At 38.6% G+C, this 20409-nt stretch overlaps 1 protein-coding gene across 1 annotated transcript in view; it reads left to right on the top strand.

Moving 5' to 3' along the window:
• The window catches only part of SCUBE1 (signal peptide, CUB domain and EGF like domain containing 1), a gene marked incomplete at both ends in the record, with an annotated part of 216319 nt that extends 205549 nt beyond the window's left edge, over positions 1 to 10770 (top strand). Inside the window, 7 exons of the mRNA XM_082488477.1 lie at positions 274 to 435; positions 3550 to 3717; positions 4627 to 4788; positions 6176 to 6373; positions 8146 to 8298; positions 9349 to 9428; positions 10618 to 10770. Coding sequence (XP_082344603.1) covers positions 274 to 435; positions 3550 to 3717; positions 4627 to 4788; positions 6176 to 6373; positions 8146 to 8298; positions 9349 to 9428; positions 10618 to 10770 — 1076 coding nt within the window. The remainder of the gene's footprint in view (positions 1 to 273; positions 436 to 3549; positions 3718 to 4626; positions 4789 to 6175; positions 6374 to 8145; positions 8299 to 9348; positions 9429 to 10617) is intronic.
• Between the last annotated feature and the right edge of the window lie 9639 nt (positions 10771 to 20409).

Below are 20409 nucleotides of genomic sequence, written 5' to 3'. Positions count from 1 at the left end.
CAACATATGTCTGATAAACGCTTCAGTGCAGTACAACGCCATTTAATGGCTTAAACAATAGAAGAAGGACCTCGCCCTGATGTAAATTGACCTAGACTGCAGTGGAGATGGGCCTGTTTAGATCAGGTGAGGATCCTGGACTGACATATGTAAAACATATGCCACTCTAATACTGGGGCCAAAGAGATCCATCTTCTCTAAATGTTTGATATAAAGGCAAATGATGTGATCAAAATGAAAGTCCTTATGTAGATTCCCCTTTTCTTTTCTCAGTTACCTGCAGCACGGGCACCTTTTATAGCGGAGAACATAATCAGTGCGTTCCTTGCTCACCAGGAACATACCAAGACACAGAAGGTCAACTTACCTGTGAGCCTTGCCCAAGTAACGATGGACAGGGAGTAGCGGGCGCCCGGAATGTGTCAGAATGTGGAGGCAAGTTTAATTTGACTATAAAAGGATTAGGTGTTGCCACACAGCCTTTGAGGCATGGAGTTAAAAGAGGGGAGAGCCTTCCACACTTCTGTCTTGTAAAGGTAACAGAAGAAATGTCTGTGCACTTACAAGCAATACACAAAATGTTTTGGCTTGTTCCATCCACTGACATTGCCAACAAGAAGATGGGACCTGCTGCAGCAATGTGAGTTATGGTATGGAAATGAGCAAGCCAAGCAAAGCGCTTTGCTTCAAGTCAGGTATGGAATCTGGACATACCTCGACTTGTAAGGACTCGTCAGGTATATTGTGAGCCAAAGGGATGGATTACTTTGGACTGGTATTGGTGAGTCTAATGAACCTGCTGATTTAATGTTTTGCATGAGATGCGGTTTACCTGGTCTAATCGGCAGCCATCATAATTTTGAGATAGTTATGCTACAGGAATCTGTAACCTGGACTCAGAGCTAATGACTACAAGTTTCAACACTGCTTGAATTCACTGAGCGTCTCTGACTCAACTTTGTGATATATAAATTAGATTATAACGATGAGAATACCTGGTTTCAGAAGGGAGCTGTGAAGTTCAGTTTGTTAATGCTGCTACTGTAAATTGATCAAGATAAAGTTTTAAGACACAACTGTTAATTATTTTCTTTACCTTATTTCATTACAGATGAGCAAAATCTAGTTTATAGCAGATACATTATTTGACTTCGAAAGAAGTCTGTCCTTCTGCTAAACAAGTTCTAACTCATCCATGTAATTTACATTAATGCTCTCTTCAAGGATATCTAGAGTGAATATACAATGAACGACACTTGAGAAACTGCTGCTTTTTCCCCATTCGCTGAATAAAAAAATAACTCTGGTGTCTCCAGTCTAAACATATGGTAGATTTTCCTGATGTATGTATGAAGGAACTATCACAGAAAAATTCTTGAAATGCTTGCGCATCTTTGTTTTGTTGACTTGTATTTAGCCAAAATCCAACAAGAATAGATAATCCAATTAAAATCTGAGTTTAATAAAGTTGAATATAGTGTACTGACAGCAGCACAATGACTAGAGGAAAAATATTTTTGTTTCAAGGCTTGCATTTGAATTATTGCTCTGCACAACAACAAGAAGCAGCCCCTTCTCATTATTTTTGCACAGTGGATCTGTCTCAAAATGTTTGTTGTCAGATCACGCCAGTCTGTTTTTCTGCTCAACTCTCCCCTTTTCTCTTTCTCTGAAAGTGGCAAGAGGGAATATGCTTTGGATTTCATAAACCTCGCTGTCAAAGATTTTATCAAAATCAGTATGTCTCCATAAAATGTGTCAGCGTGTGTGATGAAGCAGTGTATTTTGCTGAACACAGATTTTGTTAGAAATGTACTCACCACCTGTAATCAATAGTATTTTTGCATCATATCTTCTGGAGCAGCAATGCCTCTGTAATGACAAAAAAACTATGACCGAAATCCTCATCCCTACAGGTGAGGCACATACAAGTACGTAAGAGATTTTAAGTGCCTATCGTGTAGAGCTCTATGTTGTAGCTGCAAGTGAGTAAGATACTTAAGTAACATGCGATCCATGTAGGTACAACACCAAAACACAATTAGGAGACCTAGTCATTTAGGGCATTTCTCAGGGAAATCTCCTCAGATCAATGTTGTTGGCAATTTCAAAACAGAAGGCAAGAAAGGAGCAAGTTGGGTCATTCTTCTATGCAGGTAAGGACTGAGACACATTAGTGCTGAAAGCATTTGGTATTTAGCGGTATTAAAACCAACTGTACCGCTTCTTTAAAAGGATGTCTGTAAGCCATGTTTCACAAGTACTTAATTTTCACACTAAAATCCAGATCCAAATCCAGTCTTCATTAACTGCCTTCATATTAAAGTCCAGTGACCAGTTGGACCAGACCAGATGGATCAGTTTTGCCACAAAAACAATAGCAGAATTGTCTTCAAATTAGTAATGTCATAATATTTCTTGGAGGTCTGTGTCACAGCAGCCAGCTTGTACAGTCATATTCCAGCCAACTGGGATGGGAGCGCAACTGAATCCCAGAAATCCTGGTCCCGCAAGTGTCCATAGGAGTTTGGCTTTTGTCAGAAAGGAGCTCTGTTCATCCTAAGTGACAGGGGTTCAAGATAGTGGATGCCCCCAACATTTCCCAGCAAGTATCAGGTTCTTAAGAGACCCCGACCCCACCTGGAGCTCTCCAAAGTTTCAGGTTTTCAAGCCAGTTGCTTCTGCCTGCTGTTCAGTTCTCAGGGAAGCTAAATTATGAAGTTTAGGGATTAGGCAACCTCAGGGAACACCTAACATCTCATAGGGCTGCTCTCTCAGGCTGGGGTGGTGTGAAGATAGGCATTAATGCCATAATCTTGAAAAACTTGACAGCCTGATTCTCAGGGAGGTTGTCAAGGAGTAAAGTACTCAAGCTAGCAAGAATCAAGCCAAACACATGCCTATCAGAAACTGCCTGGAGAGCAAGTTTTGAAACTACCTTGTATCTGTCAGTAGACTTATTCACAAAGTGCTTTGGTTTATACAAATCACTGTTTTCTGCAGAAGAGCTTCTGACAAGCACTAGTTTTCACAGCTATCTGGAAAGCTGCTGGTGTCAGCTGTTCTCATAGGCAGGGTGCTGGACTGGTCCCACCCAGTCTGGTAAATCCCATGATCTACTGTTTCCCTAGCTATGAAATGGAAATGTAAAAAAAATATAAACAATTGCTTGCTTCATAGATATGGTGCAAAGCTTCATTTTTTTACCTACAAAGTGCTTTGAAATTCTCAGGTTAAAGAATTGGTGAAAGTACAAAGTATTCAAACATCTTGATAGAGCCCTTGCTAAAAAAAAAAAAGAAAAAGCAACAACAAACCAAACATAGGTAGCAAATTGCTTATTAAGAAACTAGTTGCATTTACTGGTGTTGCTTTTAGGAAGGAGTTACGGGAAAAATACAAAATCAGCAGGTAAGATTAGAATTTGATCTGCAGCTGTCTTGATGTTATGTGTTTAAGTTAAAGGAAGCATTGTTAACTACTAGTGGGTTTTATACTTTGTCCAGAAAAGTCAGCTCACTGGTATAAATGATAATTTTCCATTTCTAGGGCAGTGTTCTCCTGGGCACTATTCTTCAGATGGTTTTAAACCGTGTAGAGTCTGTCCTCTTGGTACGTACCAGCCTGAACCAGGAAGGACCCTCTGCTTTCCATGTGGCGGTGGGCTTGTCACCAAGTATGAAGGTGCTGTTTCCTTTCAAGACTGCGAAACCAAAGGTGACTTTCAAATCTTTCCACAATTCATATCCCTGCTGCTTGCCCTTTTGTTTGTAAGCTTCAATGCCAAGGGGCTTTCAAAGGCTCCAAAACACACACAGTCACTGCATGTAGAAACAGGGTGTGTGATTAAATTAAATGGTCAGAAAATCTGTAAACTAGGAATGATCTCCTGGTCAGGGAGACTGAACAAGCCTTATGGTTTGCTTTGGAATTTACCACAGGCAGGTAGAGTCAGCGCTGCAACTGGTAAGTGAATCAGCCCCAGTGCATGGCAATAAATAAGACAAACACTTGCATGAGACAATGCTTTAGCCTTCACGTCCTATATATTTTTATTTACCAAATTAGAAAAAGTAACCGCTACCGAAATTATATGAAGTTAAGGATTGATTATTAATGGGCTAGGCAGAAACTGTAAGCGTGCAACACAATGTGTGTTCCATAATGTGAACTTCCAGAGCAAACGCGGAAGAAGGAATCTGCCCAAATGCATTTTGGTTTAGTTACTGGAATGACATGCTGGCCCTGGCAAACAGACACTAATGGAAATATCTCTCCGGCTATTGTGAAAGGCATTTTTCTTGTTAAGGCAGATATGTATCAGCTTCCATTTATTACAAACGCATTGGAAACCACTGTATTAAATACAGTGAGAGACATGTAGTACGTGTTACTAGTTTGTAAGGGTTTAGCTCTAGTCTTTGGAACATAATTCTAGTTAGAAGGTCCTTTGCAATGGGAAATACTGGGAGCTGGTGTCTTTTTTTGCCTTTTATGGCATAATAAGTATATTGCAGAACAGGGATCATGAGTCATGTCCTCAAACCAGGATACCAGGGTAGAGGGAAGTTCTCTCTGCACTGGAGATTGCTACTGTCTGAAAATAATATGCCTCATACCTTACAGTTCATTGTTCTCCTGGACACTACTACAACTCCACAACACACAGATGTATCCGATGCCCTGTGGGAACATATCAGCCTGAGTTTGGTCAAAACTACTGCATCACCTGCCCTGGGAACACAAGTACAGATTTTGATGGCTCCACTAATGTTACGCACTGCAAAAGTAAGTTGCATTTATATTAGTTGTGAGATGAAGCATATCTTTGGATCTGAACTGCAACTTGAAGGTTCCATCTGTCAGGCTGGACTTCAGTTCTGTATTTCCTAGTTAGCATGTATCTACTGCCAGAGGGAATAGTAAAAATTGGGAAAACAATGAGGAAAAAAAAAACTGGAAAAGTACCACTTGATGCATGAGATTGTTTTGGCTTTAACGTAGTTTGGCAGAGTGCCAGCTTTGTGTCAAACTACGGAACTTTTGGTTTCCCGTGTGCTGTAAGTAGTCTTGCAGTGATGTATATTCCTCCGTGTCTCTGTGGAGCAGAATACCCACCATTCTTCTACATATCTTCTACGTATCTTCTATCAGAGTAACTGCCATTTTATAATAATTATAAAATACTGGGAGATATGGTCGTGCATTATCACTCATGACAGTGAAATCTTCTCATAAGCTTTTTTGTAGTACTCAGCCTCCTGTCTTCAACTGCCATTTTATATATCCCCAAGGATTCCGGTGCAGTTTTATTTGATCTTTTGTGAATGACTGATTCTTTTAGGCAAGCAATTTTTTCATCTCTACTATGCTAATTTAAGAGAATGTCTCTATAATAATTAGGTAATGTAATCTAAACTAACTATTCACGTGTAAGTCTATTGTAAGGATTTATTCTGATTATGTGCCATGTGTCGTTGAAGTCCTTCATTGTTTCTAATGTAATTTGAGTAAATTAGATATTTGTAAGGAATTTGACAGCTTGGATTAAGGAAAATATTTATACATATATCTAGTTTTATGTGGGTGAGTAGGCCTTGAGAGATCAAGCTTCCGTAACTTACTGAATCGGGCTTCTGTGGCAAATTCCACAGGAGTTTTGAAAATTCAGAATGTAAAACCGATCCATCACTGGAGATTCTTTATTAACTGCTTTAATCTAAGCTAAAGCAAGGCAGATCTGCAATCAAGATAAGGTTGGCTATTAGGATCATCACACTCATTCAGCTAAATCAGGTTAAAAACCAAATGAAGTTAAGCCAGAATACCTTATGCATGTCAGCATGATCCCAGTGGTAAGCACGGTGTGAGTACCTCCACAATGGGATCACATTTACTTACCTGTGTTCGTTTCTTAATCAAATGTTAAAGCAGCCTGAATGAAACATTGAACCAGTTTATACACCAGAGATTAAGGTTTTGCAAATCAGTTGGAGCAGCCCTGCAGATCCAGTATTCCTTTAAAGGCTTTCGATGCTAAACAAAGAGGCAGCTGGAGAATGGATGCATTTCTAAAGCCACAAGGAGGAGTTTAGACTTGCTCTTGACAGATCTAGAAAAACACTTCAAATTGGCTAATCAGCTAACACAAATGCTAATTTATGTTTCTCCACAGACCAGCACTGTGGAGGCGAACTTGGAGATTATACTGGCTACATTGAATCGCCCAACTATCCTGGAGATTACCCAGCTAATGTTGAATGCATTTGGAATATAAATCCACCCCCAAAGAGGAGAATACTCATCGTAGTACCTGAGATATTTCTCCCAATTGAAGATGAATGCGGTGATGTGTTAGTAATGAGAAAGAGTGGTAAGTTGCCAGACATGGGTTATATAAATATTTATGGCAAACCAACTGAGTGGAAAGTTCATATTGAAGGGACGACTGTCTTTATCTGTCGGGTGTTTCTAAAGGGATTGTTGAATGGACTGGCACAGCAAGTTAAAACAGAGCACTGTACCAATAACAATTAACAGAGTGATATTAATTATTCAGGTGTCTTCTGTCTGGCCCAGTTATCATGTGGGATAAATTACTGCCACTCTAGAAGTCAACAAAGCTATGCTAAGTTATATTGGGAGAGCTATCTCCCATCGTCTGTACAAATTGTGCTGTCACTTATCCTTTGCAAGTATATATGCGCTGCAGTTATTGCTAAATCTGTGCAGTGGCACAGGTTGCTGCTACGCTTGACTGCCTCAAGAAATCCAGAGTTTTCCCAATTTTATGTAGAGTGGGGGTTGTGTCGTGTCTTTGATTATGAAGTTAGTTCAACAACTTCTAAAGTTAAGACACCAATGAGATGCACTCCTTCTGCAGTCTTATGTCAGTATCCAGCTTCTGGTAATCTGTTGCTAAATCTTCAAGGAGCACCAAACCCGAAAGGCAATTCTTTATATGGAGGTTTGCTTAAAACATCATATTTTACTTGCTAAAACAGTGCATTTTATTTGCTAAAACAATTTTCAAAACTTTTTATCCTTGAGGGCTTGTGTTGACAGCTCTATATGTCAGATTAGTAAAAGAATAAACCTGGTCACTATAGATGGAAGGAAATTATATCTGTCCACATCAGTTTTTGAAAAGCAAAACACTTACTGTAGCAAAAAAAAAAAAAACCAAACAGTTGTCCTAATCCCAAACTGTGGTTCCAACGGTGAGTAAAGCGAGGCACATCGGGGAAAAGTTTGACTTCCACTTCAGTACCTATAACAGTACCAAAACAACAACTGGAAAATGAGGGGAGTTTTTCAGAGTCACACTTTGTGATCACTGTATGTTTGGCACCATAAGAGTAGATCTTACGAATATTTATCATAGTTCATGTAAGGTCAGCTGCTAACACTACTGTGGAAAAACCAATGGCAGTCGCAGAGTTACAGTTAGATCCACTTTTTTGTACTTCAAGAATCCAAATCCCATTCAATTCAAAAGGTCTCTTTTTGCTAACATTGACGAAAGTTGAATCAGCCCTAGCAAGTTCAGATTTTAGGTTATACTTCATATTTTCCCAAATTATCCTGTGGCTGTGGAGTGGGGTTTTTTGAACTAGGTAAGAAGGTATTTTTTCCTTTTGTTTGAAATTCATTTCAACTTAGAGGAGCCTCATGATACGTTCACAATGATCTGAGGACATCCTGCACCCTCCATCTGTTAATTATGTTAGAGGCAAATGGGGGTCTTTCTGGTTCCCAGCTATTAGTCCTCTTTCAATACAGATAAATAACATTTTCTTTTCAAACCTACAACCGGGTGTTTTGCACTGGGAGGTGCTGCTCCATTACGGTCCCAGTAAGAAAGGCACTTAGACTCTGTAAGGTATCATTTTGAATGCTATTTATTAGAGCAATCATTATCAGGAGAGAATAGTATACCATATAGAGGTTCTCACCACCTTCATAGAAAAACTTACTTCTTCTAAACAGATAAAGACTGCATCCTTCTATCACAAAAAAATTCTGCTCTCAGGTATACATCAGCTGAGAAGTGTCCTGTCAATTCGTCATTTCTGACCTCTAGATCAGGAAGGATGCAAAAAGTTATTTAATAAAGAATATTTTTTTATTTAACCTTCTTTCTAGCTTCTCCTACTTCAATTACTACATATGAAACATGTCAGACTTACGAGAGACCCATTGCATTTACCTCAAGATCGAGGAAGCTCTGGATTCAGTTCAAGTCAAATGAAGGAAACAGTGGCAAAGGATTTCAGGTCCCCTATGTGACTTACGATGGTGAGAATGGGATTGTTTTCCATCTTCGTGTTATAGCTGAATTACAGAAAATTGTCCTTTAGAGTCTCTCTTCCACTAATTACAGGGAGAGAAGAATGAGGGAAAACTTGATGTAACCCAGTTTTAGTCCAGTGAATTACTTTAAAACCAGCTGCAAAGACTTTGAAATAATACCTGATTTTATTTTTATTACTTTTTCTAATACTTTGAGGATGGACAGCAACTTACACAGAATTCTTTAAACTGAATCCTTATCCCACTGAGTTCAACGAGACTCCTTTTAATTGGCATTTATCTTATGCATAATGACAGTACCATTAATTGCTGTGCATTTTAGAAAGCCCCTTCATCAAGTCCTACTGGTAACCCACACAATTTTGAAAACTGTAAATTAATAAAATCACAAGTCCAACAGAGAAAAACAATGATGCAAAAAGAAATACCCTTTCAGTAATCACTTTCATAAATCCACATTTTAAAAGTCTGGCTTGTCATATAAATTATGCATTAAAATGTATATTTTGCACTTTGGGATGATTTCTGTTTTGATGAAACAAAGACTTCTCTGTGATACCTTTGGCAGCTGTTAGTCCAGCTCTTTTCCAAACACTAGTGCAATTTTGTGAATGATGAAAAAATCTGTATTAAGCTGGTCATTCAGGAATCAAAATGAGAGCTGTTCTCAGGGCAGAAAACAAGGATCTGTTCCTGACTGTGCTGCTGCCTTCACGCATAACCTTTGACAGTTGTTTCATATCCCTGGTCCTGTTTCTTCATCTGTGGAATGCAGACAATAAAGCATTGTTATCTGGAGGGATTAGTTTTCTGGGTTAAGTTAGTATCTATATGGATAATTCAAAATTACCATTCTAAAGGAGTACAGAATTTTAATGTGATTAGATTAGACTACAGCAGCCTGAGAGACACTGAACAATTAACTGGATACTGCATTTCTCAACTCTGTCTTGAAGAGGAGATCTCGCTAATGTCTGGCTATTAACCTCCCAAAGGATGTCACGAACAGTCACTCAACTGATCTTTATTTTTCAGAGGACTACCAACAACTAATAGAAGACATTGTTCGGGATGGACGATTATATGCATCAGAAAATCATCAAGAAATTCTAAAGGTGAGAAAATTTTGCTTTATCTGAGGCTAACCAAGAATTCCTTTTACTAAATATTTTCCCTAGAAAGTTCTCAAGTGTGACCCCAAATTAAATTCTCTGTCTTCTGAGGTTTATTTGGCACAGCACAAAATCAGTACCTCAGCTGGGCTGAGCATGTGCGCACATCCTTTGCTGAATCAGGAACTAAATTACATGTATTTATTTTTATTATTCTTCTTATTATGTAAAATATAATAATAATATATAAATATAATTATTATTATTATGTATAACGTAACATGATTGTACGTTAGAAAAATTAGTCAATGAAGAATGAAGAACTTATTGTTTAAAGAGCCTTCTTCAGGCTCAGTCTGGCATGTGTTTAAATGAGTCATTAAGTTAGAATTTCCTGTGCATTAAAAAATGTATTTACCTAAATCACTGTCCTGCCTCAACAAGACTCAACCATAATGTAGCATTGTAAGCTGTCCATGAAATGGTTTTCCAAAGAAACAAGCAACATATTGGAGACAATTGTGGAGGAAGGCTGCTGGGCTGCAACTTATAACAACTAACCAATTAAAACTGAAAAAGGGCTGCTCAGAAGGCAAAATTCAGCCTGTGAATGTACAGTTTGGAAGGACAGAAACTGATTTAACAGCCAGCTCCCTTGGCCATGTCTGCCCCGGTCCTGCCAGTATTCTCTCACTAGAGCTTTGAGGCTGCTCAGGTCCCAGCTGCAGTGTATATGGTCAGGCACAGGTTCAGTTGAGGCTCTGAATCAAGACTTTACCAAGGTACAGCAGAAGTCCTTAAGGAGCTCAGCTTCACTGAAGACCAGCCTTCTCTCTTGTTTGTGGAGAGAAGGCCCTGGACAACAGCGTGAAACAGGCTGGAATGGCAGTCAGAGGCAGTTTGCAATTCTGATGCCTAACTTCTGCAGCCAGTTTGTGGTTAACCTGGCTGCTACCCTCTCAGTTCAGGACCTGCCAGGAACACTAATTGCAAAAAAATGGCCAGCACAGTAGAAAGATTCATCAGTATAAAATACCACAGCAACATGGAGTAGTTTCTTTACAGTGCTTTACCCAGAAGCAAGTTTTGCGAAAAAAAAAAACCACCTATTTGTTGTTCATTAATTTTGAAAGCTGTGCAGACACTAAATCCAAAACCTATTTTTACCTAATGTATGTGTTGTCTCCCATAGGACAAGAAACTGATTAAAGCTCTCTTTGATGTTCTGGCACACCCCCAAAACTATTTCAAATACACAGCACAAGAGTCAAAAGAGATGTTTCCCAGATCATTTATAAAACTACTGCGATCAAAAGTTTCCAGATTTCTACGACCATACAAATAGTCTACTGGTATTCAATTTTTGGTTACTTTGCATTCCTGTCAAATATTGTCTTTTCTCCATAGTAGAAACATTTGCTAATTTGAAGGCTCTTTCTTGCAGTCTTTGTTTTCAATTGTATATTGAAGAATACCTATAATGTTTTATAATCGTTAAAAGCCAATGTTCTGAATGGGATTTTTACTACAAAAAAAAAATGTGCATCTAGTTGAAGATCCAAATTTGTGTCTGCACTAGTGTATCTTCACTTTCCATTTGAAATTACATTATGTAGGAAATATTCTTTCTAGCTTTTTATTTTTCATCAACAATAGCTTTGGTCAAAGCAAAGAAGGAATCTATTCAAATCTGATTAAGCTACCTGCAGATAAGTTCTGTTGTAGAAAGAAGTTTGTAGTATAAATAATACTTGGATTTTGAATTGCACTTGAAGTTTATATTTGAATCTTTAGAAGAAAACAAAACAGTCTAAATTTTGCTATTTCTCATGTGTGGCTAAGTGGAACCTCTGTCCAAGTAGAAATCAAAAGGGAAAAAAAGAAGAAAGAAAAAAAAAAAAACAGATGTATAATTTTAGTTTATGAATTTCATAAGATTGAGTCCCGTGCCCTAACATCCTAATGTTTTTATCTGTCCTCTCCTAAACTTCTTCAGAGGTTTGCCACTGTCAGTTACTTCATTGAAACAGATTTAGCTCTGGATTGCCATACACCAGTTGGTCCCTTTGAAGGCATTTACAATAGGATAGGTGAGAAATGAACAACAGTAGTAGTCTGTTTTTCTTTCCGTTAATAGAGCATCTAATTAAGTACAATATATAAATATATAAATATATACTTCTATTTGTGGGTACATTAGTAATGTTATCTTTAGTTACTGTAAATATTATTCATGCTTAAATCTTTACTCCCACACACGCTATTTACTCATATCTATTTGTAACTTTGCTTAGATGATTAAATGACTTCTCCAAGTGCTTGTCACTTCCGTTAACACCAAACTGAAGCCTTTTGGAGTTTTATAATACAGGATAATGGTTTACTCTGGGACGCTCTCTTTCAACATACGTTATTCCAGGAAAAATAACATCAGTTAAGATGCAACTGTTGTCCAGTAAAGGGTGAGCTATTGCCTCTTCTTCGGGCACCCCTCACACACAGACCAACAGAGTTACGAGGACGACACATGTGAGAGGAGCTCAGCGAGAAGGAATTTTTGTTGGATCTGCCATCTCTAAGCTGCTGGGAACATACCTGTGTCTCAGGCCCAGACTCTAAGGGGGGTGAGGTAGTGAACAGGACAGTTTGGCAGCCCAGTTAGATGAGTTGGAGGGCAGGCCCTGCAGTCTTCAGAGACCACGTGCTCCCTTTTATTACAAGTTTGCAACTGCAGTGCCCATCAACCACGGGGACTGTACAGTCTGCAAAAAAGCCTTAGCCTCGTGGTCAGGCCTTCTTCACAGAGCGACAGGTACTGGTGGGTTAAGATGATGATAAATCCTGTCTTTCCTGCTGTTGCCTGGCACAGGAACTGAGGAGAAAGTAGCTATTTTTATTATTATTTCAGCCTCTTTACTTTTAAGTCCCTTCCACTTGTATATAATTCTCACTTTCGATCCTACAAGTCTATTATATAGAGAAATTCACTCTCACGCCAACATCCTTTCAGAAAAAGACTAACATACAGTTATTTGCTTCACTCTTTTTTTTTTTTTTTTTGCATATCTACCCTGTAGTTTAACAGACCTTTGGATACTTTCAAAGACATACATTGAGGGTGGTTATGGTTAACTATTTATGCTTTTTTTTGTCTTTGACCAAGTACTGTTTAAATTTACAAAGTTGTTTTCTGTTGGCTACAAGTGATTGAATATTCTGTTTCTAAGAGACAACTTAAGTGTTCTGTTGAGTTTTTCTACTTAGCCATCTTGTAATTTTGCTGGCCTTCTTTCCTTTTCTGCTGAAGGTTATAATACTTTTTCTTTCTATGCCTGAACAGTTTGAACATAGGGTCTAACAGCTCATTTTTTTCACTCACGGATCTTAGGTTTTTGACAAGCTTTCTCTTTACTATATATATATATTTATATATTAACCCTCATTTCAAAATGTAACACCTCCATAAAAGTCCTTTTTAAAGGCTGTTAAACCTTTTTTTTCGTGAGGAAGTTGAAACTACTTTTATTAAGTATTCATTATGGGTTACTAAAGGTGGACATTCGAAGGAGAACATAATATCAGTCCTAGATTCAGTGCATGCCAGGAACAAAAAAAAAAAGTTACACATATTTTTTTCCTTAAAAGAATTATTTGTAGAAAAAGATTAAACCTTAAAAAAACAGAAATCTTATACAGTCATGTATAAGTGTATAGCTAAAAAACTACTTCAGCCAAATAGTATTTCAAAGTCTGATAGGTTATCTAGAATGATTAGAATGGGTCAGGATTGCAGCCATCCTACTGAAAGATATGAAGGCTAAGATATGAAAGATACGGAGAAAAATAACTTCCTTGTTTGCTGAACAATTTACAGCAATTTTTAGTATTTCAAATGTCAGTAAGTGAACTTTGGAACCTGATGCTGTGCAGTGAGTTTAGGAAAATCCTTGCTAAAATTTTTGCCTAACAGTCCACACGTTTTGACATAATACCATTGTATGACACTGGTGCCAAGGAGGACAAGCCCTGTTCCTCTCTGGAACAGGGCTGAAAGTAATTGCCCTATGAGTCCAGAAACCACTGGCAGCACTGTAACATTTTGGAGGTTCTTAGCTACATGGGGAATCCAGCGCTAGAAAGCAACCACGAGAGAGACGTGTCCCAGTTGTAGCCACTGTCAGTGGAACCTTGGTACAGCTGTGAGAGGTGAATACAGGAGGGACTAGCTGCATTTAGCTCTGCCACAACTTGCCCTGACTTACAACCACATTAGGCAAAACCAGGGGTTTGTCTAGTTCATCCTGACAGACAACCTGAGGCAGGGCGCTCAGAGACTTTGTGTTGCTGAAAGCAGTGAAAGAAAGAGAATAATTTGGCCTTCCAAAGCATACAGTGAAATGCTTCTGAATATATAGAGGTTTCATATGTGATATATTTAGAAAACGAGTCAAGTTTGAGGGTTCACAGCTCTCCATAGAAATGCCCTTGGATGTACAAATTTCTAATGAAATAAGTAATGACAAGTGGTATACAGCACTGTCTGAAGCAATTTCAGCTGATTTGTACAACAGCACAGAATTTTTACATCAGCTCTAAAAGTTAAAAATGCTTTGACTTTCATACAAGATTTATAGTTACAGAAACCAGCGGTCATCAAATAGAAGGTGAGCTCAACTCTGTTGATGTAGGTGTAGACTGTCTTCATCGTCAGAAGTCAGAGACCATGTTGCTATACAATAACAGTACACCAAGGAATGTCATCTTCTATGGAGAAGGCCTAGACATGTGTGGGAATCAAAAACCATACAAGGAGAAATATGGCCGCCTTTAAGAAAACCAGCTTCATGAAATGAATCAATACATCGCAGAATATAAAATTTTGGCTTTTGCCCTAAACATGAAATATTACATTTAGACATGTTCAATAAATACTACCCTGTGTTTGTTTTTATAGAATTACACATTGTATGCAGGATAGGTGCAACAACGTGTTTGTGTTATTACAGTAAGGCTGAAGAAGTGTCCATTTGTGATTGCCCAAGTCCATGTCACAAACTGAGCTTTTTATTTTCAATTTGCAAATGCCTGTATGCTGAAAAGCTGCACCTGTAGCACTTACCGTTTTAAGCCTCTCCTCCTGCTTTAAATACTGCACTTATTTTTAGTGAGGTGGTGGTGAATCATCCCTAAACATTCTCCTGTGCCACCAAATAACCACCTGCATACCTGCTGCAACAATCAGAAGTTGCTAATCAAGCTCTAAGTCATGCTGTGAAAGTGCTCGTTAGTGATTGCTGTGGGCAAGGTGCCTGTGTGTGTGTCAAATTTGAGTACAAGAAGCATCAGGATTCGGTGTTCAATAGATTGCCACCTGCATCTTGCCTGCAATAGCAAGGTTTATTCTGCCTGAAGATTTAGCTCACTGCAACTGGACTTAAAGCCACTGAATTCTTCTTTCAGCCTATTTTCTTGCCCTGCCTTTCTTCCTCCATCATGCGTTAGAGTTTGATCTAAAGACCACCTTTTCAAAAGAAATTTATTTCCTCATTGTGCCTCCCCTATAGAATAAAGTTAAATCACAGTGTGTTATAACTACTGACGATTTAGACTGATCTTTCCTACAGATCAGCTTCATACTTGGGTAAGCTTGCTTAAAAGTAAGCAAGCTTACTTAAAATTAGGTTACCTAGTAAGCTAGATTTAGTTTAGTTTAAGTTTAGTTTTAGAATAGCTTAAATAAATACAGGCAGAGTTTTCAGAGAGTCCACATTCTGAGTTGTCAGCTGGTTTTGAAAGAGCACGACTCACCTGTGGTCCTCTATCAGAATGCATGATGATGCCACATGAACAAGAAACATGCTTACGTGCATTAAACATTCAAAGAGGAAAGTCAAACCCCACCCCGTTGCCCTTTTGTAAGTGTGCCCAACAGATTCAAATTTATCAGGTCAGTCTTATCTATGAACAACGCAGTTTTAATCTCACGGATAACAAGTTATGAACATCAGGAGCAAAAGTAGTGGTATGATTCTTATACAGGAACTGCTGATAGGTCTTTGCCAGCAAAACCTAACTGCTCTGTGACAGTTCCTATATCTGGACTCCAATTACCTTTGAGTGCTCTTAAAAGAGAAGCTGGAGTGAAATTTTCAACAACTTAATCCAGTGGCAAATTTCTCAACCATCTCAGGAGTCTGGATTTTCCCTTTTCTAAAGCTGGGAATGAGCAACACATGCAGTTACTTGTACCTGTGTCATGAGTTCAAGTAGTTGCATTTTCTTTCATAGTTTAAAACCACTGATTGATAGGAATCTGGAGAAGGTCTATAGGCTCTCAATACTTTGAGACTTTGAGACTCTAATGAGACTTTGAGACTCTAAATCTAATCTGGGATGAGAAACTGTTGTAAGCACTTGGAGGGAAAAAAAAAGACTTTTGTCTCACATAAGAATTTATGGAAGACTGGAAATTTCTGTAAGGTAATATAAACTTATTCCTCAGTATGAAACTTGGATTCAGACAGAAGTCTCATGTTTTATCATAAAGTTTTTAATCTGAACAGAAACAGACTGGGAAATAAGTTCTTAATGTCAAAAACCTGTTATCTAAGTATCTGAATATATACAATTCCAAGTTTTTATTTCATTTATTTATTCTGTTTCATCACTAAGCTTTTAATCTATAAAATTAATATGTAATATACAAGAGTAAAATGTACAGAAGTACCTTTAGATGTAATAATTTAAACCATCTGTATTCAGAAAGCGGAGATAACAAGTTTAAAGATATACAAACAATTGCAATTCCATTTTAGCTGAATTTCTCAATATCTAGAAAAAGAAGTGGCTTTGCTTAATTAAACTTTATTTTAATGATTGTGAAAATATCTTTTTTAGAGTTTGTTACTTTTTTAATTAAAATTATTTTGTAAATATTGTTTTCTATGTTTTATACCTTAGAAAGGCCGTTAATTTGCATTGACAGCAGCAGATACTCAACATGATGATTAAAAATGTACTTTAGGAGACTGGAGTGGATGTGGTCAGTAGTCAGATTTATCCTTCCAGATTACTGCTCCTGTTATTTCTGCAGTCTCACTGGTGTCATAGGAAGAGTTCTCGGGAGCAATTTAACCTGCTAATTTTCATAGAATTGACTATCAAGTCTCATTCTGAAGTGCTTACCATCTTCATAACATATAAAGGATATCTATTTTAAAGTTAGTTCTTCTAGTTCTTCTGTTGTTAGGATAAGAAACAACTCAAAATTCACAATTAAATAGAATTCAAAAAATTACGCCCAAATATAGTATAAAGACAAAGAAAGGAATAGTACCTCTGTGTTCCTAGATAGCAGTGGAAGTGATAAAACCTTGTATTGGGTGGGATCATAGAGCCTTTTTTAGGCAAAACTGCCACTGACGTCAGTGGTAGTTTCACCTGTGTAAAGTTCACTATATCGTGTCCATCATCTGTTAAGCAGCAATTTCTAGTAGAATATATTTCAGGGGAAAATACCTGTATGTGTGATACTGGTTTCTGTACCAATTTGCTCCATGTAAATCACTGGGCACATGTGACATTTTGAACTAAACCCTTGTAGATGCTGCTGGGAATTCTAAGCTTTATTACGAATGTAAATTATGTACAAACAGCTATTTCCATATGAAATGTACCATGATAGTTTAGAGCAAAGATAGTGAATAACTGTACAAAATTTGATACTTAGAAAATAAAATACAGTGGTCTAAGCTTTACCAATATTTTAACAATACTGTCAGATTTGTAGTAGAAAATGTTGTTGTAAATGTACCTTATAAGAAAATACATTTCCTTTTGCCTCTGTATATTAATAGCTTTGATTTCTATGTCAAAGCTCAAAATGAAGCATGTAATAAAACTTTTGTTAAAATCACTTTCATAATAAACGTAAAATGGAATGGAAACACTGTCCTGCCATTTATTTGTGTACGTGGAAAATGTTCCATGCACCAGCGTAATGCAGACAGGAATCAAAAGAGAACTTCTCTTTTTTGATAGCATTTACGTATTTCACTCTAATTTTCATCTTTAGGCAACAGAGAGTTTTTTCTTTCTCATCGAACAGCTGAAGCTTGTGAGTGGTGGAACACTGAGTTAAGTTCCTTCCAAATACACTTCATGGGAGTTTTTCAGAGCAAGCAGAAATCCTGGCTACAGCAAAGCACCACATCACCAACATCCCTCCGGGACCTTGAACCATTTCTTCAAATAACTCTGATAATTCTTCAAATAATTATGTGTATATCATGCAGGTGCCCTTTCCCATGCCCCTCTATTGAGAAACTGCCTCAAAGAAAGAAAGAGGAAGGAAGGTCTCTTCCACTGGTGGCTTGATAGTCTGTCCCACCACAAGCTGTCAAGAAGACTGGTGACTTCCAAACTGACCTGCTGCTTGTCCCACTGAGGACTAGGTTGAGAGGAAACTACGTTTGCACCCAAAACGATGATTTCAAGAGAGTTCAAAAGTGTCCTTACCCCCTCTAGCCTTGCTGGTGAAAAAGTGTATTTGCCCAGCCCCTCCTTGCTGCTGTATTTTATGATGGTAGTTACACTTTTTCAGTCCAAGATTACAATGTAAGTAGAATTTGTATAATCCGTGGCCCAAGTGAACCTCCTGATGCTGGTAATGATGAAAATGGATGATGAAAGGCTGACAGAAAATAGACTATCTGTAGTGACATAAAAGCTCAGTTAGATCTGATTTAAATCAGCTTTAGCAGCTTAAGAGGAAGTGCAAGTTGTCATTAAGGGTACACAGCGCACTAGATCAAGAAAAAGCACGCATGTTATTAATTCAATTGATAACACCTGGTAACAGGTTTGCCGCTCAGCAGTGCTTGTTAGGAGATGAGCACAGCCTGTGGAGCATTGTAAACAGTACAGCAGCCACCTACTGTACAACAGATGGGAGACCTCATATACCAGCACGGTGCGTGGTATTCTGCTGATACTCTCATGTAAGCAGTTTATCTTGTTAATAGAAAGCATTTATCATATGACAGTATGCTCCGCTGATTTTATATATGTTGTAAATTATATAAATACTACCAGTATGACTGATGACTATTGGTGTCGCTGACAGGTTTGAAAGGCATAGAGAGAGACAGCTACATTCTGACTGGCTGCAAAAAATCAATTACTGCCTTTTTCGGCTAGTAGCAATCCACTTAGGTAACAGGAGCAGTTATCTTCATTAGGCTCCAAGAAGATACAGTATCACTTTTATCAGACTACAGAAGGTGCCATGTCAGATGGTGCTCAAATGTCTTTATAGCTTTAGAGCTTCAAAGGAGTAATAGGAAAAGACAGCTCCTATTAAAGACAGAGAATAGCACTGGAACAGGCTGCCCAGGGAGGTTGTGGAGTCTCCTTCTCTGGAGACATTCAAAACTCGCCTGGACGCCTTCCTGTGCAACCTCATCTAGGTGTTCCTGCTCCGACAGGGGGATTGGACTAGATGATCTTTTGAGGTCCCTTCCAATCCCTAGCATACTGTGATACTGTAATAGCTGAACTCAAAAATTCCTAATGGTCATTGGAAGTCAAACTAATTACTGGTGATGAAATATCTGCATATAAGGGCAAAAGCCACTGAAAGTTCAGCAGTTGTGACAACATCCATTTGAGTACAAGCTTCTAGTTTACTGAAATAGGCATTGCCTGGTGAGAATCAGAGGGATCCATTCTAATTTCAGATCTTTCCATGACTTCCTAACAAGCTCACAAAACATGATGGCCTGATGACACTCCAGCGTGACCCAGCAGGTAACTGAAAGCAGACTGGGCATAGATTTATGTTTCGCTTTGTTCGGCCATCAACATTGGCTGACTCCTCGTGTCACAGAAGGGGTCTGTCCTCTACAATCATAACAAATAGCTATTTTTGCCTCTTAAAAATAACATCTAAATGGGCAGTCAGCTGTGAATTGCTGGCAACAAGTCTCCAAATCTCTATGTAAGATGCAAACCAGACATCATTCCCAGAGCATTTTTAGGGGATATTCCCCTGCCTGGGTGCATTTTCTTTCTCCCTCTGTTTTATGTAGCCATGCTTGATTTTCTACAGTACATGAAGCTAACAATGGGCTGCAGTCTGCTTGCCCATGAGTGCATCTTGCTGCTGCTGTTGCTGCCTTGTGCCCCAACAAACCTCTTTCTATCATGTTGCTAGGCAGGCAACATAAACATAGATGCACGTGCTCTAGGTAGCCACAGACTAGTTTTCCTACAAAATGTTTCTATGCTTATAACATAAATCAAGAGAGGTGCCTTAAGTGCCCATCTCTGCATTTTATCCCATATGATATTTATTTAGGAATCAGCACTATTACCAGTCACAGCTTTTTTATGATCATTTGAGGAGATCCCTCACTGACTAGCTCTGGAGAGCCCCATCACTGCCTGAGGAGATGGATGCCGGGCACCCAGCCTGTCAGCATCCTAAGCCACTCCAGCACAAAGGTGACACACATACCAGTTGTCACCTCGACTGTGTGCCTGCTGACATGTGGTGAGATACGCTACAGCGCAATAGCGCTTCTTAACTTGTAAAATAACATCACTTGTATTGTGCGTACCACAGTATTCCTATGTAACGGTCATACTTTTATAAAAGTAATATATTAGGTGACATGCTATGTATGCCTAAAGACACAGGAAAGGGAAGAACAGAGATCTGCCTTTCTAAAGATACCCAAACAGCTTGTGACAAACTGCAGCACTGGCTGTGGAGGCGCAGCAGGATATCTTGGGACTAAAGGCAGCACTTTGGATTGCTTACATGGATGTGACACAAGGTGAAGGTCCTTGGAGTGGCCCGCCAAGCTGGTTTTTCATATTGTGCCCCCACTATGAGGGCAGCCTCCCTCCATCCCAGTTCTGCTTGGGCAATGAGAGAACATCTTTGAAATTAAAACACCTGCACTTGTCAGTGTGTGTTATG

Source organism: Vanellus vanellus (assembly GCF_965231255.1).
Source record: "Vanellus vanellus genome assembly, chromosome: 1".
In the NCBI taxonomy this organism is placed as follows: domain Eukaryota; kingdom Metazoa; phylum Chordata; class Aves; order Charadriiformes; family Charadriidae; genus Vanellus; species Vanellus vanellus.
The sequence above is the reverse complement of the archived record's forward strand: the minus strand, read 5'-3'. Positions and strand labels throughout refer to the sequence as shown.